This window comes from Cydia fagiglandana, chromosome 23 (assembly GCF_963556715.1).
Source record: "Cydia fagiglandana chromosome 23, ilCydFagi1.1, whole genome shotgun sequence".
Classification (NCBI taxonomy): domain Eukaryota; kingdom Metazoa; phylum Arthropoda; class Insecta; order Lepidoptera; family Tortricidae; genus Cydia; species Cydia fagiglandana.
Genome location: NC_085954.1, coordinates 12,118,427 through 12,144,200, shown reverse-complemented (window position 1 = coordinate 12,144,200; position 25,774 = coordinate 12,118,427). Strand labels below are relative to the sequence as shown.

At 38.1% G+C, this 25,774-nt stretch overlaps 3 protein-coding genes across 3 annotated transcripts in view; all 3 read right to left on the bottom strand.

Moving 5' to 3' along the window:
* The window catches only part of LOC134675869 (probable ATP-dependent RNA helicase DHX35), a 68,665-nt gene extending 50,046 nt beyond the window's left edge, over window positions 1–18,619 (bottom strand). The window contains exons 1-3 of the mRNA XM_063534193.1: window positions 18,418–18,619; window positions 17,830–18,095; window positions 1,795–1,959 (exon numbers count right to left, since the gene is read on the bottom strand). Coding sequence (XP_063390263.1) covers window positions 1,795–1,959; window positions 17,830–18,095; window positions 18,418–18,451 — 465 coding nt within the window. The 5' untranslated portion in view covers window positions 18,452–18,619. The remainder of the gene's footprint in view (window positions 1–1,794; window positions 1,960–17,829; window positions 18,096–18,417) is intronic.
* On the bottom strand, window positions 11,573–16,556 carry LOC134675890 (ceramide phosphoethanolamine synthase). Its single transcript, XM_063534225.1, has one exon. The coding sequence runs from the start codon at window positions 15,983–15,985 to the stop codon at window positions 14,864–14,866; it is 1,122 nt and encodes a 373-aa protein (XP_063390295.1). The 5' UTR covers window positions 15,986–16,556; the 3' UTR covers window positions 11,573–14,863.
* Window positions 18,620–22,601: 3,982 nt separating the features above from the next.
* LOC134675826 (probable serine/threonine-protein kinase clkA) lies at window positions 22,602–25,411 on the bottom strand. Its single transcript, XM_063534121.1, has 2 exons — window positions 25,290–25,411; window positions 22,602–24,848 (listed from the first exon to the last, which is right to left on the bottom strand). The coding sequence occupies exons 1-2, from the start codon at window positions 25,344–25,346 to the stop codon at window positions 22,722–22,724; spliced, it is 2,184 nt and encodes a 727-aa protein (XP_063390191.1). The 5' UTR covers window positions 25,347–25,411; the 3' UTR covers window positions 22,602–22,721.
* Window positions 25,412–25,774: the final 363 nt, after the last annotated feature.

Below are 25,774 nucleotides of genomic sequence, written 5' to 3'. Positions count from 1 at the left end.
AGTGAACTAAAAGAGTGAAGTACTTCCCTCTTCCTTCCTTTTTTCCTTTCTTAGTACTTCTCTCTTCTTTAGAGAGATCCCTTTTCCCTAAAAGGGATTTATGGAGGAATTTATCCCTATAAATTCGCCTTTGTACATAACATTTTTATCTTTGTTTTGTTTTTGTCCGTTTTATGTAAACCTGTTTATATGTAATAAAGTGACATACATACATACAAACTTCACAGCGTACGAAAGACGCACATCAATCATTTCTTTTCAGTGACACATTTTGCGCTAGACTACTGGATTAGCCCCCAACGCTACAACCGACATTACATTTTAATACAGACAGTCAAATTGCGAACGCAGCGCATCTGACTGTGGTCTGAGACGAAGTTAGAACTCGATTTTTCCCCTACATAAGTAGTTCGGTCTTGGGCCTCGCACACTTTAGCGCTGGACGCAAGGACGCCCCGGGCCTTGAGCCCGACCGTCGAAACTCGACCGTGGCCTCGGCCTTTAAAAGGCCTCGAATAAACCTTACCACAATGCCAGAATGTGGTGAGCGCAGACTAGTCATGCCGGCCGCATACCCGACGGACTCGCCCAGCGGCTCGCCAATTTCTTCTGCCACCCTGGCCGCGAGTGACGCCGCGGCCGCTACCCGTGGTTGCGTTACAACCACTTTATGTCCGATCTCGTGGAGGTTACAGTACCTCCACTGATTCATATTGAATGAAATTATCTATCAAATTCTTCATTCAGCTCAATATATCCGCGAATGAGGGAAATGAAACCAGTACAGTTGATATAGATGGATTTGTGTTGAGCTACTGAACCAAACTAAGCTAGTGAACTAAAAGAGTGAAGTATTTCACAGCGTACGAAAGATACACATCAATCTTTTCTTTTCAGTGACACATTTTGCGCAAGACTACTGGATTAGCCCCCAACGCTACAACCGATATTACATTTTAATACAGACAGTCAAATTGCGAACGCAGCGCATCTGACTGTGGTCTGAGACGAAGTTAGAACTCGATTTTTCCCCTACATAAGTAGTTCGGTCTTGGGCCTCGCACACTTTAGCGCTGGACGCAAGGACGCACCGGGCCTTGAGCCCGACCGTCGAAACTCGACTTATTCGACCGTCGGCCTCGGCCTTTAAAAGGCCTCGAATAAACTTACCACAATGCCAGAATGTGGTGAGCGCAGACTAGTCATGCCGGCCGCATACCCGACGGACTCGCCCAGCGGCTCGCCAATTTCTTCTGCCACCCTGGCCGCGAGTGACGCCGCGGCCGCTACCCGTGGTTGCGTTACAACCACTTTATGACCGATCTCGTGGAGGATACAGTACCTCCACTGATTCATATTGAATGAAATTATCTATCAAATTCTTCATTCAGCTCAATATATCCGCGAATGAGGGAAATGAAACCAGTACAGTTGATATAGATGGATTTGTGTTGAGCTACTGAACTAAACTAAGCTAGTGAACTAAACGAGTGAAGTATTTCACAGCGTACGAAAGATGCACATCAATCTTTTCTTTTCAGTGACACATTTTGCGCTAGACTACTGGATTAGCCCCCGACGCTACAACCGACATTACATTTTAATACAGACAGTCAAATTGCGAACGCAGAGCATCTGACAGTGATCTGAGACGAAGTTAGAACTCGATTTTTCCCCTACATAGGTAGCTCTCGCACACTTTAGCGCTGGACGCAAGGACGCCCCGGGCCTTGAGCCCGACCGTCGAAACTCGACCGTCGGCCTCGGCCTTTAAAAGGCCTCGAATAAACTTACCATAATGCCAGAATGTGATGAGCGCAGACTAGTCATGCCGGCCGCATACCCGACGGACTCGCCCAGCGGCTCGCCAACTTCTTCTGCCACCCTGGCCGCGAGTGACGCCGCGGCCGCTACCCGTGGTTGCGTTACTACCACTTTATGACCGATCTCGTGGAGGTACTGTCACATAAAAAAATGGTACAGTCAGCAGCAGAAGGTCCTAAGCGGGCGAGTTGTTCAAAATGAGCTTGACACGCTCTTATTCTCTTAATAATAAAGTCAAAAGTGTCAAGATCATTATGAACACCTGGCCCGCTTAGCAACTATTGCTGCTGACTGTATTAGGTACACCAACCAACCATATATTTCTAATAAAATAAACAATTCTCTTCCAAGGTCACGGATACCGCAAACCACAACCCATTAATTTCGTTAATACTACCATGCAATGTAAAGCATATAATTTAGATATTATCAAGCATGCCCGCTGTCAAATGTCACATAAAAGTTTAATAGTGTCGCGTGTCCATTTTCCCATGCTGAATAATTTCTATAGACATAGACTAGAACTGCTAACACTTCAAAGGCTCAGTGACCCTAAGAGGACCTTGGCCTCTGACACAAGAGAGCGCCATTCTGCCCTATTCTGCGCCACTTCACGCCAGTTGGGTATTCCGAGGGCGGACAGGTATTTTAGGTGGTATTCCACCTATCCAATTTCTTTGTCCAATGTGTATTTGCATTTGCATCTCACATTTTGCTTAGTGAGAGAGTGAGACTCAATGCACATTGGAAATCGATTCGGTGCTGATGACACGCCTGCCGAGTCATCAATTGTTTTTTACGTGTGGCGTAGGTATGACACGGGAGGAGTGTCATCATATTTATTCTTTGGCGCATGGCATGGATGCCGTGTCACGGCTCCTCTACACGATGGGCCAACGCCGGCCACTCCAAGAGACGCAGCCATGCGGTAGAATGAGATAGCAATATCACTTGCTCCCTCTAACGCATAAATGCGTCCCTAGGAGTGGCCGGCGCTGGCCCATCGTGTAGAAGAGCCATCACGAAATGATTGTTCCGCGCCACAGCCAAGTTTTCGAAAATAGAACACGCAACGAATCGGTTGAGATATTGGACAGGTGCATGGAATACCAACCTTAACATTGTGGGTGGTATTGTGTTTATTTCCCATGATTATAGTTGCGTAATAAACGTCGGCGTCGTGGCCGACTGATTTAGGCGTTCGACTTTTCTGAGGTCGCGGATTTGAATCTTGACGCGAAATCAAATAGACAGTGACAGTAAAAACCGGGAAAGTGCGAGTCGGACTCGCGCACGTAGGGTTCCGTGCCATAATGCAAAAAAAGGCAAAAGAAAAAACGGTCACCCATCCAAGTACGTTACTGACCCCGCCCGACGTTGCTTAACTTCGGTGAAAAATCACGTTTGTTGTATGGGAGCCCCACTTAAATCTTTATTTTATTCTGATTTTAGTATTTGTTGTTATAGCGGCAACAGAAATACATCATCTGTGAAAATTTCAACTGTCTAGCTATCACGGTTCGTGAGATACAGCCTGGTGACAGACGGACGGACGGACGGACGGACAGCAGAGTCTTTGTAATAGGGTCCCGTTTTACCCTTTGGGTACGGAACCCTAAATAATAAGATTATGTCGGGTTCAAACCCCGGCTCGTACCAATGAGTTTTTCGGACTTATACCTATACGAAATATCATTTGATATTTACCAATTGCTTTTCGATGAAGGAAAGCATCATCGTGAAGAAACCGGCCTAGTTTCCCCTCTGGGTTTGAACGTCAGATGGCAGTCACTTTCGTAAAAACTAATTCCTAAGTCAATTCTTGGGATTAGTTGTCAAGCGGCTCCCATGAGCCGTGGGAAAATGCCAGGATAACGCGAGGAAGAAGAAATGGGGCATTATCCATGAACAGAGATGGGCAAAATGTAATCGACTAACGATTTACGATTAAGACTAAAAGAATTAATTGCGACTGACGATTGAAAACGACGACTGATCAATCGTAGTTGTATAGAGTGCAACTAATTTAGTTGCAACTAAATTAGTTGCCGATTGATTACGGACAACTAATTTTTGTAATCGACTAATTAGTTAGACTATTTTTTCCGCGACTAATGTTAGAAGCAAATTAAATGGAAAACCTCGGTATGGCTATGTTGACAGCCAGCAGATTAGGACTTATTAACGCATGTATAAAAATGAAATAGCACATGTGTTACTTGCGATATTTTGACCATTTTTATGGAGTGTAAAATTTCTCTTATCTAAGGGTAAATAAAGATTGGGTACTTTGTGCATTGACACTTAAAACACAATTTTATAAATAAAACTTTGTATTTTGTTGTTAATCAATGTCAATCGTAAAAATAATAATTAAAATAAAAAAAATATCAAATCAACGTTCTATATACGATAAAATGTTCATATCATATGTTATGATATAAAACATTAAAAAACACAGTTATAATAAATCAAACTTTGTATATGAAACATTCAAAGCAAAAAGTATCAAAAAATCAAAAAAGCTTATAAATAATCAACATGTTTGTACATACATCATAACATTATGCATGCTCAATTAAAATTTGCGAAGTATGTTTTGCATTTGTGACATTTACTTATTATTTAATCAGTGAGTAATATAAGTAATATAAATTTAATCAGTGAGTAATATAAAAAAAATGTTTATAATTAATAAAACAGACACATTTCCAATATTGTGATAGGTTTAAAAATAAAGGATATAATCATTGGTAAATATTTTTTTACTATGTACTTTCTTTACCCATTATATATAAAGTATAACATTCAATACAATATATCAAGCTCTGCATATAATAAACTACATAATCAAAATTTGCTCATAAATATAATCATATAAATGTACTTAAAAATTAGAGTACTCACAACAAATACAACACGAGTAAAATAATCTATAGAATATGTTTACTTTTTTAAGTTCGTTTTCAATACTACTCTTTCTTCAAATAGATGATCTGAGAGCCTATTTTATTTAGGGAGATTCATCATTGTGGCATATGAAAAAACTCTCTCGACAGATGCTGAAGATGGCAAGGGTAGTGACATAGTTTTAATATAGATTTAACCGTGAAATTTAGTCGATTGAAACTAAAACTAATTTAGTTGTTAGTTGTACATTCTCACAACTAATTTAATCGCAACTAAATTAATCGCGATTAAAAAATGACGATTGATATTTTTAATCGATTGATTAGTTAACTAAAAAGTTAATCGATTAATGCCCATCTCTGTCCATGAAAAGGGACCTTATTGTCGATGGCGCTTACGCCGCACAGCGTCGCGCGGCATTGTATTTATATCAGAGCATCGATAATAATGGCGTAAGCGCCATCGACAACAAGGTCCCTTTTAATAGATAACGTCACAAATAATGAATTAAACAACATGTTTGAAGCATCAGACAAATTTACTTTTTATAAATCAACACTATTTATAAATTTAAACTGCTTGAAAACATCAATTAAATCACAGGGTAACATACAAATAATTAATTATGTCATAAAAACTAACTTAAAAGTAATAAGTCTCAATATTTTATAACGACGATGAGATATAATTTGATATAATTAATAAATTGACAAATGATTTGAAATAATTTTGTTATTCATTTAAAAATGCTAACAGTTAATAAACATTTATATTTACAAACATTTTTGGGCAACATTCATATTCATAAGTATATTATTTATTATAAAAAATAATAGTACAGTCAGCAATAGATTAGCAGAAATGACTTATACAATCAACATAACAAAAATCAGTGTCCTAAATTTCCAGGATAAATTTATTTATACATATAAAATAAATATGCAATTTGAAGAATATTTTTTTATAACATGTAACAAATTAACCCAAAATTTAATTTTTAGAATTTGCCATACACAACCATCCATCATAGTCTAGCTATTTTAACATCTTAAATAATATGATTTTTATAGTATATAGAGTAATTCGTCAATTACTGGCCACCGGCTAACAACTGGCCACCTTATTATATATTAAATTAAAATTAATTCTATTCACCTATAAACTGAATTAATTGGCATCAACCCCTAAATAACTAGCCACCTTATACTTTAATGAATTCAGTTTTAGTATGAGGTGGCCAGTCATTAAACAATGGCCAGTAATTGACGAATTACCCTAGGTATGTCTATCTAATAGAATTGTTTTTGGACATATATATTATTTTATTTTAACTTAACATTATGTTCTGAACCGTTAAGATAAGTTTAAAAACTTGAAATACTGCGTTTAGTTTAGAATATACGAATGCAGGAAAAAATGTCTAACAAAATATCATTCACTCATAAGTCATAACTCATAAAACCAACATCTCAATGTTTGGGTTTAGAGTGTATAGACGTTGGCCCGAAAATATATTGTCAAATTTTTTTTAATGGTATTTTTTAATACAGTTGCTCAAAAAGTGCTACTTTACGTAGCTGTTTAGCGTGCGGAAAGTTGGTTATCTCGAACTAGTGCTTTTTACATTTCCAATTTTTTTAAATTTATACTGTTCCAATTCACGACTACTTATTGATGAGTGTTAATATTAGTTTCCTTTAAACGTCGTAATCAGCATAAAAACCTACCGTTAATGTAAGAATACGAAAAATATTACATATTTCATATTTAATTACTTACCTCTTCATCATTATAACACGTTTATTTTTTAATATTCAATATTGAAAATTCCGTTCTTAATAAGTTGACTGAATGGAACGGAATAGCTGCCAAACGCCCATAGATATAATAATTATACTTAAAGACGACGTCTAACCGAGCTGTCACTGTTACCATTTTTGTTTAGTGTACGATTAACAATGTTTTTCTTATTTTTTCGCAACTGTATTAAAAAACGTCGTTCGATACACGTGCGGAAATGTCATTCTTCACTCGTCCCGAGTCTTAGTCCCGATATCTCGGTACTCGTGAAGTAATGACATACCTTCCGCACTAGCATCGAAATGTACTATTTCTTACCCTACACGTATTTTACTAAAAGTAATTGAAAAAATAAAAACTACGATCATTTAACTGAACCAAAACGCGCGTAAGCACCTATTACCTATTAGTACAGTCATTATATCCAAAAAACCGACCCTACCCGTGAATAATTAGTTCTTGGATTTTTTTTTCGTAGGTCCCTCGGGGGGTTCACTGGGAGTGTAAATTCAAAAAGTAGGCTGAATCAGGCTCCTGCGTATATTCGAAAAATGGTTTTTTTTTCCAAAAAAACGGTTTTTCTTCAATAACTCGGTCATTTTTGATTTTACAGTAAAACCGTAAGGACAAAAATTGTAGGAAATTTGATTCTCTACAAGTGAGTCCAGTCATTATATCCAAAAACCGTCCCTTCCCGTGAATAATCAGTTCTTGGATTTTTTTCGTACGTCCCTCGGGGGAATCACTGGGAGTGTAAATTCAAAAAGTAGACTGAATCAGGGTCCTGTGTATATTCGAAAAACGGTTTTTCTTGAATAACTCGGATCATTTTTGATTTTACAGTAAAACCGTGAGGACAACAATTTTAGAAAATTTGATTCTCTACAAGTTTGGTCCTCACAATTTTTCTTCTAGAATCGATAGTTTGGAAATAAAATTTGAAAAAAGCGACAAATTCAAAATATTTTCAACATCTCGTTTATTTTCAACTTTACGACATAAATGAAGAGGACTAAACTTGTAGAGAATCAAATTCTGAACAATTTTGGTTCACACGTTTTTTCCCCCGAAATCTATATTTTAGAAATTAAACCTGAAAAACGCGACAAATTCAAAATATTATCATTATCTCCTATGTTCCATGCTTTACGGCATAAATGAAGGGAAACAAACTTGTAGAGAATCAAATTTTCTAAAATTTTTGTCCTCACGGTTTTACTGTAAAATCAAAATGACCCGAGTTATTCAAGAAAAACCGTTTTTCGAATATACACAGGACTCTGATTCAGTCTACTTTTTGAATTTACACTCCCAGCGATTCCCCCGAGGGACGTACGAAAAAAATCCAAGAACTGATTATTCACGGGAAGGGTCGGTTTTTTGGATATAATGACTGGACTAACTTGTAGAGAATCAAATTTCCTACAATTTTTGTCCTTACGGTTTTACTGTAAAATCAAAAATGACCGAGTTATTGAAGAAAAACCGTTTTTTTGGAAAAAAAACCATTTTTCGAATATACGCAGGAGCCTGATTCAGCCTACTTTTTGAATTTACACTCCCAGTGACCCCCCCGAGGGACCTACGAAAAAAAAATCCAAGAACTAATTATTCACGGGTCAAAATCTATAATGACTGTACTATATCTCCGGTATCGTCTTGGGTCGTCCCATTCGTTTTTCGTCAAGTTCTTAAATTAGTCCTATTCTGCTTTCGTCACGCATTCTACATTGAAAGCCACCGGCGATTGTGACGAACGTAGAATAGGTGACAAAAGCAGAATAGCGACTATTTAATTTAAGAACTTCACGAAAAACTAATGGGACGACCCAATGGGAGGACGACGATACCCTATCTCCAAAATATTCTTCTTTGGTTTTAATCGTATTTTAATAAACAAACGCTAACGTTTGTTAAAATCATCAACAATATGCAATTATGCACAATTAATCATCTTTGTCAACAGATTTTTGGGCTGCTCTGTATTCCTAGCTATTCGTCTATCTATATTATTTCTTTTCAGCACATTTCTAACTGCTTTTCAACATAACTTTCTTAACATTCCCTAATTACGCCAAAATCAGTCGAATATCACTAGCGTTCCTGACTCACTCACAATTCACATTTATAACAGCAACATTTGAAGTAGTGTTCGATTGAAGTTTCTACTTAAATATCATGTTTCAGCTCAAGGCTCGATTTCGGTCAAAAAAACTGCCGAACATTTCGGCCGCACTGAAACTGTGTTTTCGGCAGGGCTGGCAGATCGTATAATAGGCTACGAAATTCGTATAATGAAATTATTTTCGTATACATGTCGTATAGTTGGTCAATCGGTATAATTGGATACGAAAAAAACACCGATGTTAAACTACTGTCAATGCTTCAAAAAACAGTGTGCCAATACTGTTATACGATTTAATGGAACGGCAACTACTTAAATACACGTCAACGCGGGCTATAACCGCGAAAATCCAAGTGCGCAAATTGCGGGCATCTTTCTCTGTCACTCTTATTACGCTCTCATTGGAGTAAAAGAGAAAGATCCCCGCAATTTGGGGGCTTACCCCAAAAACCGAAATTCACCATTTATTAAAAAATCGATTTAAAATAATAGTTTTTTTTTGTACTCGTATAATGCAATCGAATTTCGTATAATTGCGGGCACAGGATCGCATAATCAAGATTTATGTACTGGCAGCCCTGTTTTCGGTAGCGTGCGTCCGCGGTTTCGGCATACAAATCATGTTTCGTCCGAAGATTCGCTTTCAGGCCCGTGAACTTTTATGAATAAGCGGGTTATTGTTTATATTTTCAGGGTCAGAAACTGAATGTTTAAGATTCTTTATTCTATTGACTTACAGTACCTACATTTTTTTCATGATCGACCCAAATTACTAGACAAACGCGCAGATGTCAGCCGAATTAATATGATAAAAATAATTATATTTCCGCCTTCATGTAGATACCTAATAATTAAAGTATGTAATATCGCTTGACATGTTTTAAAAGTTGTACACGTGTGCGGAATAGGTAACTGGCACTCAAAATAATGTGGACATTTTTGTTTTTGCATTATTGCCGTAGGTAAATACATTTTTAAGAGAAACTTATCGGAACGGGACAAAATTTCTTCCGTTCTTAAACTAAGTTGTCGGCACCAGTAGCGGACAGTCTAATCTGACAGGTACCAGTTATGGACACATCGCTCCTAGTTAAATAAGGTTCCTCGTTACGTCGAACAAAAGGTTATTGACAGTAGGTAAAATGACTAAACAGGCATCATGAGACCAACAGAGCAAATACTGTGAAGTGAATTCATGGAACCGGCCAACCTTAGTCACGTTTCTGCGTTATTTGTTTTATGAAGAAACGCTACACCTTGAGTTTAGGGGCGTCCCCTCGCCTACACACAGCAACGCTCAAAACTGTCCATCGGTGGACTTTATGCCTTTTGTAATAAGGTTTATAGACGGACAGTTAACAGTGTGGGCGATGGTACCTACACTAAAGAGGCCCACTGATTAACAGTCCGCCGGACGGTATCAGCCTGTCAATTGTTCGGAACTGTCAAAATTTTTCTAACTGACAGGCCGAAACCCTCCGGCGGACTGTTAATCAGTGGGCCCCTTAAAGGATCTTTTAAACGGCGCGCGATTGCGATTCCCGTCTTGCGATTTTAGTTACATTGCGGACTATATTAGTGGTACATTATATAGTGACATTCTCGTGACATTAGTGACCGATCAAATACCGCAATATAATTAAAATCGCATGCTCTCGCGCCATCTACAGTGGCTACAGATCCATTCCTATAACGAAACTACAACGGAACTGTTTTATATTTAGCAATAAATGTATCAATCTATTAAAATAAAGTATCGCCCACACACGGAGTTATCTGAATCGATATTTTTAGATATCGCGTGATGTTATTAGGGGTCATCCATTAACTACGTCACACGTTTAGGGGGTGGGAGGGGGTCAAGAAAATGTGACATATTGTGACATGGGGGAGGGGTGAAAACACAAACTTTGTGACGTCACTTTAACTTCATCAGTAGCCGAAAATTTATTTCAAAAAACCTAGAAATTGGTGTGACGTAATTAATGGATGACCCCTTACGAGATTAAGTGGATATAAGTCATTTGTATAAAAAAATAGAACTTTTGGACTAGAGTAATTAATTCAATGAGTAATAAATGTATCAATAGTAATCATTTATCTAATAATTTACCATACAAAGAGATGTGTCTCTATAAATCTTGTTCCTAGATGTAAAACAATTTAGATTGTGCAACTGTTTTGTACGCAAACTGTAGAGATATAAGTAAATAAGTATTTGTATTTGGAGGGCCTACCGCAAAAAACGAAATTCAACATTTCGTTACCTGCCTCTCTAAGGGCTGATTTAGACGGCGCGCGAACCCGCATGCGATTTTAGTTACATTGCGGACTGTTGGTTACGTCCAATTCAACCGACCGACCAAAAACCGCTATGTAATGAAACTCGCATGCGAGTTCTCGCACCGTCTAAATGAGGCCTAAAGCTCTAAATTGCATAATATATCGTTCGCTACTCTTGATGCTCACTGTATGTACTAGAGATGCAACGGATAGTTGTTTGGCCGGATACCGGATACCGGATATCCGGCCTGGACACTGGCCGATTGTCCGGTATCCGGCCGCCGGATATTCGGCCGGCGGAACTATACCTACATTTCGGTTTTTCAGGTGCGCATTCGCAGGTTTGACCTGTTACCTAGTAAACGTTCGCGCGGACTCATTTCTAGGTTCGAAATGAGTGCGCGTGCAAGTCAGTGGAATGATTAAATTGTTTTAAAATAATAAACACGTACGATTATGACCATGTCCGTTTCTTAAATCCAATTTGTTTACTCCGAAATCAAGCAATGTTACTATCCGGTATCCGGCCGGATAGCAGGTCACTATCCGGTATCCGGCCGGATAGTAAAATAATGGCCGGATAGGCCGGTACCGGATAGTAACCGGATATCCGGTGCATCTCTAGTATGTACTATGGCCCACACTATTAACTGTACATCGATAGCCCTTATGCCTTTTGTAATAAGGCGCCACAAAGCCTTTATGAGCGTTTTAAATGTATGTATGTATGTATGAAATCAGAGGAAGCGATAAATGACAATGGAACGTAAAAGTGGGTGTCGGGTGTTGCAGATAACACTTGATTGCAACAACTAATGCCTACACGTTCATGGTACGTCCATTGTTAACACAATTCAACCTTATCGTTAAGACGTTAAGGTTCATCGATGGTCAGTCATTTAGAGTCAGGGCCTATCACTACACCTTATGAAACATAGTGCCCCGCCGCGTCTGTCTGTTTATATGTTCGCGTTAAACTCGAAAACTGCTGAACGGATTTTCATGTTTCACCTACATAAATAGAGTGATTCATGAGGAAGGTTTAGGTGTTTAATTTGTTAGGGACCCGTGCGAAGCCGAGCCGGGGCGGTTGGCTAGTTCTCTACAATAGTAAAAAGACATGTCAAGATCGCTTACCTTCTTTCAAGCTCTTTCTAATGCTAAAAAAAAACCGGGCAAGTGCGAGTCGGACTCGCGCATGAAGGGTTCCGTACCACAATGCAAAAAAAAAACGGTCACCCATCCAAGTACTGACCCCGCCCCGACGTTGCTTAACTCGGTCAAAAATCACGTTCGTTGTATGGGATCAGTATCACTTAAATCTTTATTGTATTCTGTTTTTAGTATTTGTTGTTATAGCGGCAACAGAAATACATCATCTGTAAAATTTCAACGGTTCGTGAGATACAGCCTGGTGACAGACTGACGGACGGACGGACAGCAGAGTCTTAGTAATAGGGTCCCGTTTTACCCTTTGGGTACGGAACCCTAAAAACGAACTATAAATTTAGACCGGAATTTAGGAACAAAGTGTGAATAAGACTGAACGGATAGTGTAAATTGTTCCATTGTCACAACAAAATGTCAATCGGTCAAGGGCTGATAAAAACCAGACGTCCCAACGTGACTATCTTAAGGCCACATCGGTCACGGTACCTGATCAACTATCGGTAAAGTTGGTCAAACGGAACTATTATTATTGGACTTATGTGCTTATTGTGTCTTTTTTTTTTATCCTTGTTTTTTTCTGTTACTCTATGTTTTGCGAAAATAAATTACTTTTTATTTATTTATTTGATTTATTTATTATGGAGGAATAAGGAAGTTGAAATATTTATTGCACAGTCGCATTCAGATATATCGGAGCGGCCGAGGTTATCATAAATATCTGAGCCTCTATTGTCAAGGCGCTATATGTGAGGAAGTTTTTGCTAGAAATGCACAGTTGAGGACTGCCAAGCATCCAAGTGGTGAACATGGAAATGTCGCATAGAACGACGGCGGAAAGAAGCGACAGAGATTTATACTCGTATGATAACCATCAGACATCGTAAATTTGATAGCATTTTTGGTGCAGCGGAGTGGTGGAGTGGAATAGGGGGTATTACTGCAATGTTGTGCCGCCAGAGTGCAGCACTAAGTTAGTAAACCATAGTAGAGTAACTTATACGTACTGTGCCTTAAACTGTTTTAGATAAGTTTTCACAGACAATAAAATATGAAATTGACGCTTCAAGGCGGTTTGTTGACATGGACCTACGGGAAAACGCGAAAATCAAAATTCAGTTATCTGCCTCTTAATCGCTCAAATATGCAAGCGTGATAGAGAGGTCAGATAACGAATTTTCGATTTTATTGTTTCGCGGTAGACCCGCAGATTGTGATCGATTGTGGTAGTGGCGCCCCCTACGCAGAGTTTCGTTTCTATATAAAGTGGCAATGTTATTGTGACGTAGGCTTGTGTCACTCTGGGAAGAGCAGACCATGTTTTATTAGACTATGATTAATCATTAGGGCTGAAATAGTTTATACTTATACCACTCCGTTGACCGAAAATGCTATAAAATTTACGATTTCTGATGGTAACACAGGTATAGATCGCATAAAACAAACTGCTCCGTTATTGCTACACCTTTTATACACTACACCACAATCTGAAATTGGTTTTGCAAGTCCTAATGTTAAACGCGATTTTTATCGATGATAATAATACCCGAAATCGTTGATTTCCGAAAATAAAAGATTATAATTATCAGCGATTATAATGCAGTTATCAATACAAATACAGATATAGTGCATTATTGTTTTCCTTCGTATTTTCTCAGAAACGTGCGTATTTGTCATGCTACTTCAGTCAACCTCAGTACTTTTGGTACCGAGACTGACTGATATAGCAAGACACGTTCGTACGTTTCCGTGAAAATACGAAGGAAAATGATTATGCACTACTTACATATGTAGGTACCACCGTTAATATAACTGATAATTTGTAAATCTTATCGCAAAGAAGTAAAGTTCACAAAACAGATGGTCAGATAAGGGCTACGAACTGCAACCCGACTGCAACTTGTATGGGAATAACGCCGACGTTGCAGTTGCCGTGCAGTTCCAATACAAGTTGCAATTGGGTTGCAGTCCATCTGTACATTCGCCATCGGATATATCGGGGCGGCCAGGGTGCTCACAAATATCTGATCACGCCTCTATTGTCAAGACGTTAGAGTGAATGTTCCGATATTTCTGAGAACCTTGGCCCCTCCGATAGCGACTGTCGGCCCTTAGACACTCTTGCATATTCGAGCGGTAGAGGCAAATGAGTATAACGAAATTTCGTTTGTTCGTTTTCGCGATAGACTCTCCGATTCCTTAACCATGACAGGATGGATACAGTATTTTTTTCCTGATTATTATTAATTGAATTTCATTGTGATGACTGATGATTGACACTTGTGTCTAATATAAGTATTTTGTCATGAAAGTGTTATAATACCTAAGTACATGAGGAAATCTATAGATATAATTTTAAAGAGAAACCTTTGTGAAGAAGCGTTTTTTCGCCAGTTTCAAAGAAACGTGTTGTTCTCAGAAAAAAGGGTACCACTGTCAGTTGTCAAAAATGACGATATACTAAATTTTTGGTGAACTCTCATAAGGAGATTTCTCAATATCGGACTAAGTGGACAAAAAGAGTATTTTCCCAGTAGGACACTGTTTCTTCGAGACTCTTCCAAGAATAATTAAAAGCTTATCGATATCGACCCGAAGCGATCTATTGCGTATTGTTGACAACCAAATAAGTCGTACCCTTTGCTTAAACAATACTTTTCAAATATATTCAATAGATCAAACAGCGATCTCTAACTAACCTTAATTACATATTTGGCAATCACGTTAACCTTAAATCCTAATCAATCATAACATTCATAACCCATCTGCTCCATTGAGCACGAAAGACTGTATGGTGTCGACCAAGTATTCTGAAGTACCCACAGCCACCACCAGACAGACGTAGCCACTGTAGTGTACCACTTTTAGAAAAGGCCAAGTTTTATCACAGAAAACAGCTAAAGAAAGGAGATGTAGATAGCTATGCGGGTTCACAATCCGCCATAAACTTGTCGCGAAGAAGAACAAGCCAGATCTGAACATAGTTTCTCGTCTTATCAAGTCATATTCAGCATTATTCTCCAATAATTCTTGATAAATGTCTATATAACGGTTCCAAGCGAGAGACGATAGCAGCATTTGACCAGAAAACAGTCCAATAACTTGAATTATCCTTTGATAAGTCACTTTTGTTTTATATGAAATTCCGATCTCCGCCGTATGATCCTTTTCTAAATCTTCGCTTGTGTTTATCTCTTTTAGCTGGTGGTAAGGCAATGTGCTTACAGGAGTGTCTCTGTAACCTCTTCTAGGTGGATTATTTTTAAGAAACACCAATATACCGACCATCATAGCGATAACTCCTAATAAATCACAGATTCCGTCGATCCAGAAACCGGCAGTCCCAACCTCAGTCCGCTCTCCTTTTATATTCTTTCTTTCTCTAGCTACATGACCGTCAAGGTCGTCTAAAAACATTCGAATTTGGAATAAAACAACTGCGAATCGTCGTGCAGCTAAACTCTGGCAGGTTAAAAGTTTCGCTCCGATCAAAGCCACGAAAACGTGGAAAAACGAAATCATGTTCGGAGTCAGGAATAGCCAGCGTTTTGAGATCCCAAGCGCTATGTCGACTAGAGAACAAAAAGGTCCGTAGATATAATGGTTTATATGATCTATCATCAACGCTTTGACCGTTGGGTGACATAATGGATTTATACTGCATGGAACCCATAGAACATCTTCATAATTCGCATCCTTTAATATCGATTTAAACGTCGAGCTCTCACTGCTGTTCTCCGGTACATTTCCAAAAATATCTAGCCTATAATTCTGTATGCGTAGAAACAGGAACGTGTCCATACAGATGCAGTATATAAAAGTCACTAGGAGGAGCAAAGTGAGCACTTTGCTGGCTGTTGAAGAAGGCCACATCATTTTCAATGTCAATTTTATAATATAGCTTCGCTATAACATCACGCGTTGGCGTTAATCGGGTCAGCTATTTCGGAGTCCGAATTCAAAACATCTGCATGAGAACTGTTAAAATTCCGCCTTAAAACTTATCGAAAATATCGATTTCCACACATGTTTACATCACTGCACATTTTTTAAGTCTCCCACTAAAGAACACGATCTTTGTTTATCAAGCAAGCATTGTTTTTAAGAAACACAAACGTTCCATCACCGCGTTTCTAATTACTTTGTTTTTAAAATCGACATCGCGATATTTCGCGTTCCCGTTTTTATGGGATCCGTGCGTCGTGCGCGCGCAGCGGTACCGCTAGGCGGAATGACGTGAAAACAAACATGGCGGCCATCGAGCGTTCCCGCCAAAATTTATTACCAACATTTAAAATGAACCTTGTTAAAACGGAATAGAACGCAGTTTGACTTGACGAGCTTTTATGCCTGTTTTTGTTATGCGTGTCATTGGGAAACTGAACTCATTTAGAACGGGATAGAGTGTATTTTGCATTGGCTAGTTTTTATCGAGCGTAGACCCTGAATTCCTCTATCTGAGCGCAATACCAGTATAGAGAGACCTCGATGTTAATAATAATTATATCTAAGAATAGTTCACATTTATATGGATGAGCTTGAAGCAACTGGCGGTTCTTAATAACAATTGGAATATTAATAATTACTAACAAATGTTTTTCAATTACTTATGTCATTATTGTATTTGTGTTACAGATGTTATGGTTATGCTATCAACTCATAACCAATGTAATTAATAAGAGTACAGTTGATAATTATTAATGTTGATGGTGCTGGTGCTATAAATTAAAGAAAAGTTAATTAAATTAACATTTTTGTTTAGATAAGTTGACGTGATGGAAGATTGCCGAGTTAATTAATTTAAGTAATGAAGCGCAACATTTTTATAGACTTGCTTAATTTTATTAATTAACCTCAAAAAATTGTGGTAGTATTTAGGGCCATTTATTATAAAGTTCTAGTGTATTATGATGAAAATTTTAGTTAGTAGGCCCAAGCCTAGAGCGACAAGATTTAAGGGGTGACACTCGGCAATTTATCTACGTATAGGTGGCTTAGAGAAGTGCTGGTGGCCTAGCGGTAAGAGCGTTCGACTTTCAATCCGGAGGTCGCGGGTTCAAACCCCGGCTCGTACCAATGAGTTTTTCGGAACTTATGTACGAAATATCATTTGATATTTGCCAGTCGCTTTTCGGTGAAGGAAAACATCGTGAGTAAACCGGACTAATCCCAACAAGGCCTAGTTTCCCCTCTGGGTTGGAAGGTCAAATGGCAGTCGCTTTCGTAAAAACTAGTGCCTACGTCAAATCATGGGATTAGTTGTCAAGCGGACCCCAGGCTCCCATGAGCCGTGGCAAAATGCCGGGATAACGCCAGGAAGAAGAGAAGATAGGTGGCTTAGAGCATTTAGTAACTGAAGACGTCATGGCTGTCATTTTCTGTTCAAAACAGTCTGCCGATTTTTGCGGGGGATGGGACATCAAATGTATTGCTATTTCTACATGATTTCTACGTAACATACAAATAGCCATAGCCATGTCAGTCCATACAAAAGTTTACACAATTGTGCAAAGTTTTCGGCAGAGGGGTAAGCTCTTAAAGGCGACTCCAGTCATTAAATGCTCTAAGTATGGTGGGTACTAAGAAAGAGGCCGCTAGTACTTACTACAGGGCCTGGGCCTAAGGCTGCCAACACTGCAAATCCGCCACTGTCTATGCTCCAGTGATAGCAACCAAAAAACTATATACATCATTGCAAGAAAAATATTTAAATCACTTACCTGCGGCACTTGTGTTGACTTCCCACAACCAGTTTCTCCGATAAGTATCAAAGTCTGATACTTCTCCAACAAATACAATATGTGGTTCCTATACTGGAACACCGGCAGCTTCTGCCTCTGACTGGTCAACGGTAGATGATGATACCGGTTATACACAAAATTAGTCTTCGCATCACTATCTGTGGTCAGAGCAGAGTCTGTGTTTGGGTTTATCAGTATTTCTACTCCGCCATCTTTGTTTCTGGCTGGATAGAGCGGGTCATTGCCTGGAATTCGAAAATTAAAAAGTAAACATAACCTCAAAGTGACTGTTGTTTTGTTAAAAAATTTTGTTTCTCAGTCTACTATAGTGTTTTAGTGTCTTTAGAGATTAAAGTCTGATTTTGATTTACAGAAAACCTATTTAACGCGTTGTTCTAAGACTCATTTTGAGTTGGAAAGACTAAAATGTGATGTTTTGAATCATAGATTAAAACCAAAAAAATTGGCACGATTTGCAAAAATCATGTTAAACGTAATCGGTTTCGTGTACACTGGCAAATTATATGATAGTTATGATTAAAATAACACTAAAATACAATTACTTACCCGGTTTTATGAATCGAGGTCTACCAGACAACATTTTTAAGATGAACGTTAGATTTATAACTTGTGAGTATGAACACTTTATTTAGTTACTTAGTTATTACGTTTCTAATTGTATTTTAACACATAAATAACACAGTTTGTTCATTGAGATTGAAAACAATTCATAATGATCACAATCTGGTTATCTTTCGGACGCTATGACGCTGTCACGAATGTCACGATCACGAAGCCAAGCAACTGTCAATGTCAATAATGTCAGTAGCTACGTAAGTTTCACTTTACGCAATGCACTAAAACTTGAAGCTTGAAGATTCATATCAAATTCATATGAATTGCAATCAAATTGTGATTCAATACAATGGTATTGAAGTATTGGTAAGATACATAAAAGCAAAAAGTCTTTAAAAAATAGTGCTAGATATCTTAAGCATAAATAAAAGCATAAATTGATAAATAATATTAGAAAAATGCCATACATCGGAACGCTTTACTTTTTTTTTCAATTGTACAAATAGATCAATGACATTTGATTGGCGGAGGGATATTTTTATAGTATAGTAGCGTCAACAAAAATGTGAATCTTAAATTAAATCTAGACACGCGGCAGCGTGTCAAGCCAAGTTCAAGCAAAGGAACTGGCTAGCCAGCGCCGAGTGTAATATTACACGAACCACTTGGTGCCACTTTTGACCCTTCTATAACTCAAAACATCTTTGACGTAAACACATAAAACTACGTGTGTTTAATTATATCCATAAGGATATCTAGAAGCCCAAATTTCATGAAGCTAGCTCAAACGGTTATAAAGGTATGAAGGTCAAAAAGTCGTAAATTTTAAGACTGACTTATGACTTATAGTACCTAAACCTAACCTACTTCCAGATGACCTAGAAGGATGAAATTTGGAATCCAGCTTGGTTATTGTGTGTAACCGTAGGAAAAAATCTAAAAATAAAACAAAGTTAAAAAATAGGGGGGGTCCCCATACAAAAAAACCACTTTTTATTGGGACTGACATATAAGTACCTAAACCTAACCTACTTCCAGATGACCTAGAAGGATGACATTTGGAATCCAGCTCGGTTATTATGTGTAACCGTAGGAAAAAATCCAAAAATAAAATAAAGTTTAAAAATAGGGGGGGTCCCCATACAAAAAAAACATTTTTTATTGGGACTGACATATAAGTACCTAAACCTAACCTACTTCCAGATGACCTAGAAGGATGAAATTTGGAATCCAGCTCGGTTATTGTGTGTAAGCGTAGGAAAAAATCTAAAAATAAAAAAAAGTTAAAAAATAGGGGGGGTCCCCATACAAAAAAATATTTTTTTATTGTAGCGTTGGAACCGTTACCTACAAGCAGATATTTGAAACTACCCCAATATATGTATTATTATATTTGCTATATTAAAATAAAGTTTAGTCAAAAAATAAGTGGTGTCCCCATACAAAAAACTTGTAATACGCTCTAAACAACCGGCCAACGGTGTGTCGTCGGCGGCGCGCGGCACCACATAATTATACAAAGAACAGAAGTAAAAACCATACAGCGGAAACACAAGAAAAAACATTAAATCTCAATACCTGCCTAGTTTTCTTTACAAAAAGTATTGATATCCCACCAAAAACATAAATGTAAAAAAGGAGAGCCAAGTTCAATACAAAAATTATGCTTGGCTGTGGGGCTCGCCGCAAAAAGAATGGAGATCTAAATGAGTGCCACTGCCAAGTTCTATGCAAATTTCAAATATGTATTTATAGGAACAAAATAACATTATAAACAAGTATTAAACTCTATTTCTTTGCTTTATTGGATACCTATAACAATTGCTGTTATTTAAAAAAATGTGAGATCTTAAAGTAGGTTAGATTTGGCTTGGCGAGGTTTTATCAGAATTACAATATATATAAAATGATTGATATAATGAAAACTGGCCAAGTCAAATCTAACCTACTTTAAGATCTCACATTTTTTAAATAACAGCAATTGTTATAGGTATCCAATAAAGCAAAGAAATAGAGTTTAATACTTGTTTATAATGTTATTTTGTTCCTATAAATACATATTTGAAATTTGCATAGAACTTGGCAGTGGCACTCATTTAGATCTCCATTCTTTTTGCGGCGAGCCCCACAGCCAAGCATAATTTTTGTATTGAACTTGGCTCTCCTTTTTTACATTTATGTTTTTGGTGGGATCGAATATACATGAAACCCTTGATGCTACATTTACGCTACGTCTTACGTAGGCGAACAACGCGCGAACGCGGCGCGGCGCGGCGCGGCGAAAGCGGCCGCCGCCGCGCCGCGCCTAGGGCATGCAGTACCGGTCCCGGTACCAAGAATTTCATTTCCCGGTTCTGGGCATTGCCGGAACCGGGATTCCCGGTTCTTCCCGGTTCTCAAGGCATCTTTTGATTACTTTTAAGAAATTGTTTCTGTTAGCGTACAATCTTTATGAATGACTTATTTTCATATGAATAATTGCGTAAGAATTAATAAATGACTTATTTTATTATAAACAAAGACTTAATTGGCGTTTCAACCTATTTTACGAAATTACCGGCACACATTGCCTCCGCCTGGGCCGAGCCACACGGCCGTAGCGTAGTCGATGCACTCAGCACTATGACGGCACGAATGCCTACTTTACTAGGTTAGTTGTCGGGTTATTTGGGTCCCCCATTTCATAGCACCATTATTAAATGTTATATAATGTCCTGAGCTAAAGTACTAAAACATTACTACTATTGAAATGGGAATAAATAGTCATATGATGAGAACCGGGAAGTACCGGTACCGGGTCTTCAGTACCGGTTCTTTTGACACCATAAAATTCCCGGGAATTCCCGGGAATATGAGAACCGGGAATTCCCGGGAATATGAGAACCGGGAATTCCCGGGAATATGAGAACCGGGAATTCCCGGGAGCATGCCCTAGCCGCGCCGCGCCGCGCCGCCTGACATTCGCGTGCAAATCGCGCCGCACCGCGTTCGCAACGAGATCGCTTACGTAGGACACTTCTATGGGCATCAAAGGATTGATTTCGCCGCGCCGCGCCGCGCCGCGTTCGCGCGTTGTTCGCCTACGTAAGACGTAGCGTTAGAGTTACACTAAATAAAATAAGTCTGTAGAGATTTTGATAATGACTGTTCAAGGGTTACGTCAAATTGCAAAGTCTGGGCTGTAAAAAAAATTGTTAGAGTTATCTAGGTCTGACTCTTGCCGAGATTTGGCAAACGTTTACCTAAGTTAAAGAATATAAAAGCCATAACAGACTACCAACCCCCGGACCCGGGTATGTCCTTAAACTGCGTCCAGGACCAGGGTATGTCCTTAAACCACGTCCAAGACCACCGGTGGACGGGCAGCAGCGTCCCTCAAATTCGGTGTACTCGACTGCGATCGCCAACCCGCCTGCCAAGCGTGGCGATTATGGCATTCACCCCCCCCCAAGGGGGAGGCCTATGTTCAGCAGTCGACGTCTTATGGCTGAGATGATGATGATGATGAACAGACTACCGCACAAAATATCTCTTTCTCGCTCTAAATTATAACTAACTCCTTAACGCATGTACGGCGACCACCTTGCACACCAAGGTCGCGGTGCGGTGCGGTAGTCTGTTACGGCTTTAATACTCACCTCAAGCCAGCACAAACGCTTGAATGCTATTTACAATTGTACACGCTTGCAAATGCGTTTTTGTATTCCGGACAACGTGATCTGTTTCAGGGCTCCACTACACAACGGGCCAACGCCGGCCACTCCAAGGGACGCATGTATACGTTAGAGGGAGCAAGTGATATTGCTATCTCATTCTATCGCATGGCTGTGTCCCTTGGAGTGGCCGGCACTAGCCCATCGTGTAGAGGAGCCATCAAAAACTGACATTGGCCCCGAGGATCGGCGACAAGCTCACGTAAGCCAAGCCAAACACCCCGTTCACACGCTTGTGATTGAGGATGCTTGTCGAAACTTGCCAAGCGTGTAAATGTAGCATAACTCAGGATTAGGGGTAACATATTGGAAGTGAAAATAAGCATGTAAAAAATAAATACATCGTTAATTTATGTATTTTAATAATAAAACAAAATAAATAGTATAAATACGTAATATTGAGAAGAATAACATCATCTTCGAGACATTATACAGATGACGATATACAGGTGTCCATGTCCGTAAACACGATATCTATAAATTATTAGTCAGCATGGCGTATTTTATTCAATTCGTTGACAATTTCTTCAATAACTATAGGAATCGAGACAATCGCACTAGTTCTTTTCTGCATAACTGGCATTACACACCTTGCAATGGCATTTGGTCATTACTTTCTACATTGTTAATAGGATTCTCAACATTTGCATTAATCGGTTCTGCTTCTCTGACCAAATTAATAATATCTACTGAGTTTGAATTGTCATTACCTGATTCATCCGGTTGGATGTATCTCGCTCTAACTAAAAACTTTTCTTCCGGAGTTTTTGTATCTTCGGGAATTCCATCCATTCCAATATCTGTTGGTATTACTGTAGCATTGTATTGTGACGCCAAATCATTGTACAAATCTGTGTTTGTTGAAGCTGATCTTAAGTTCTGCATTTTTAATAATTCAGCTAAGTGTTTAGCAAATGCATTGTATGGCATTCGGAATTTAACGTAGTAAACCGATGGGCGGTATGAAGGAGGTGGATTATTCACTTTGTACGTCAGTTCTATCTCAGCATCAGCGTCGATATTTGAATTTAATTTCGCTGAATTCGTTCCACTAATCCAATTTGCCAGCTTATCGATAACCATTTGATCGTTGTAGTAATTTAAAGTTTGTTGTGTGTTAAGTTTGTTATTATTAAAATACCTCGTGATATACGTGTAGAGTGGTGAAGGTCTATTAACTGCGTTTTCATTGACAGTTTGAAGGTGTGGAATGTTATGTATGATTGTATTACTTAAAGCACTGTTGGGAGAGTTCTGTTTTAAGTAGTTTTGCATTGTATAGATACTATTCTGTGTATTCATACCTGATTGTTGAAAGACATTATTCACGTTTGTATTATTTGGCCTTACTGCAACTACAGGGTTATATTTATTAGTATAGGGAATATAAATGTAGGGTTGATTTTGACTTTGTTTATATGCATTACTTAGAAGATAATTCCGGTTTTTCGAAGAGTAAGGGTTTAGTGAAGAGTAGACATTGTAATTTAAACGGTTATTTGGTACATACAGTCGTTGGTTTACATTTGTTTTTATTGGAATGACGTCTGAAAATTGAGCCATGTTTTGAGGTGTATATTGCAGGATTTGTCCTACATTTTTATTTTGGTAATAAGGATATTTATGCATGTTATATTTTAGCATAGGGGCAACAAACGTTTGGGCATATGCCTTACTAGTTATAAGAGGATTACTTGGTAATACTTTTTTCGTTGCTTCACCAAAATGAGCAGGATTAGGGTGGTATTTAGCATTGACAAAATTGAATTGATTTGTAGATTCTGGGTTTAGTATAGCGTTTTTAAATCCATTTGCATTCGATTGCATTGCATTCGCGATTAATGTATAGGATTGGTTAACAGCGTTATTGTGCCTGTCTTGTGTCGGTATATTATACAAGATATTCGGCTGGCTAATATCGCGATCATGATTGATGTTATTTGTATGTGAGTGACTTTGTGCTACATAGCTAGCTTGCACGACAGCAGGCTTAGAATAAAAAGATGACACCCAAGGAGTATCCACTACCCCTACGCTGGCGGCTACATAATTCTCATTAAGATTACGAAGAGGTTGCTGAGACTTCAAACTATATTTATACTCATTGCTTGATTCGTATAATTTGTTCATTTTATCAGCAACCCCCTTTACATGATCTAAGTCAGCTGTATAATCGCTCCCAAGAAGATGATTTGTCTCCTTCGTGAGTTGAACTGCGTGAAGTATTTTATTTGAGTCAATCGTATTTAGGTCAGACTGCTGACCTATCGTATTGGCAAAATTTTCATCACGATTTCTGGTAGAATCTTTCACGATAGGATTTAATCCAATTAATTGATTAGTATATACAGGACTGTTAAGATTATACTGCGACGATTGGACTCCAACATTTTGATTCGCATTTGTAATCAATTCTTGATCAAGCAAAGCTTGTAAAGGCCGATTGTCGTATAAGTAAACTCCTTTGTATTTCGCTAGTTCTGCTTCACGAAGAAACAATTTTTCTTTAACATCTACATTTTCACCGTCTTCTTTATCTAATATAGATTTCTTGATCAATGTTAAAGCGTATATTATATGATCTCGACTTGGAACTATCACAGCACCTCCATTTTCATATAACTGGTTAGCAAATATCGTCCAGAGTTTAAGTAACACCTCATCACATTTGGTATTATTTGGCAATTTGTTTTCTTTAGCAGAAAGAACCTGTGGAATAAAATGTACTGTCATAATCACTTTAGATGCTGAGGTAACTAGTAAATAATAATTATGGGATAATCTTACACAAATATGGTTTATATATTTTATAATACTTATATGATAGATAGACGACTATATATAGTAGACTAATATAAAGTCTGAATAGTCTGATACATTTGTTCCCCTCCCCCTGCTTATGATACCTATATCCTTCTATGCAGGAACATGAGACGTGTTCAACTGGGACATAAATGCGTCCCTTGGAGTGGTCGGCGCTGGTCCATCGTATAGAGGGGCCATAAGAATTGCCGTAGGCATAAGATTGACTTTTTAATATATGGTATTTAGATACTTACAGTAATTTGTCCATTTAAAGGAAAAATTCACCACTTTAAAACTTGTAGTATCGTATACATATACTTGATGAAAATTAGTTTAAATACTTACGGTATTCTGAGCTGTCACAACTGCTGATATCAAATAGAAACCTACCCAAAGCCACATATTGCAAATACTGCATCCTTACACCTCAGCCGTATAAATACTTCAGGCGAGAATTAATAGAAACACAATGTCACATTATATGCCGTGAAATCGGATTTTACGGTCAATATTGTAGCACTTAGGAACAGTTAACAGTAAGTGTTTATAAAAAATTAAGCGATTACTCAAATAGGAACTTTAATGCCGAAAATCATAGTTCAGTTCTAAACGTAAGTTTTGAATTGCGTCGGTTTGATTATCATTTCCTGTAAATATATTATAATTTACTGTATTAATTATTCTCAGAATTCTATATAATCGATTTATATAACTATATTGCTACATGAACATTTTGAAGAGTAATAATCTACACAATTTATCCAGTGCGCTAAATTTAAAATGAAAATAAAAGTATTTTATTTTTTATTTAATGCAATGAAACTTCAAAT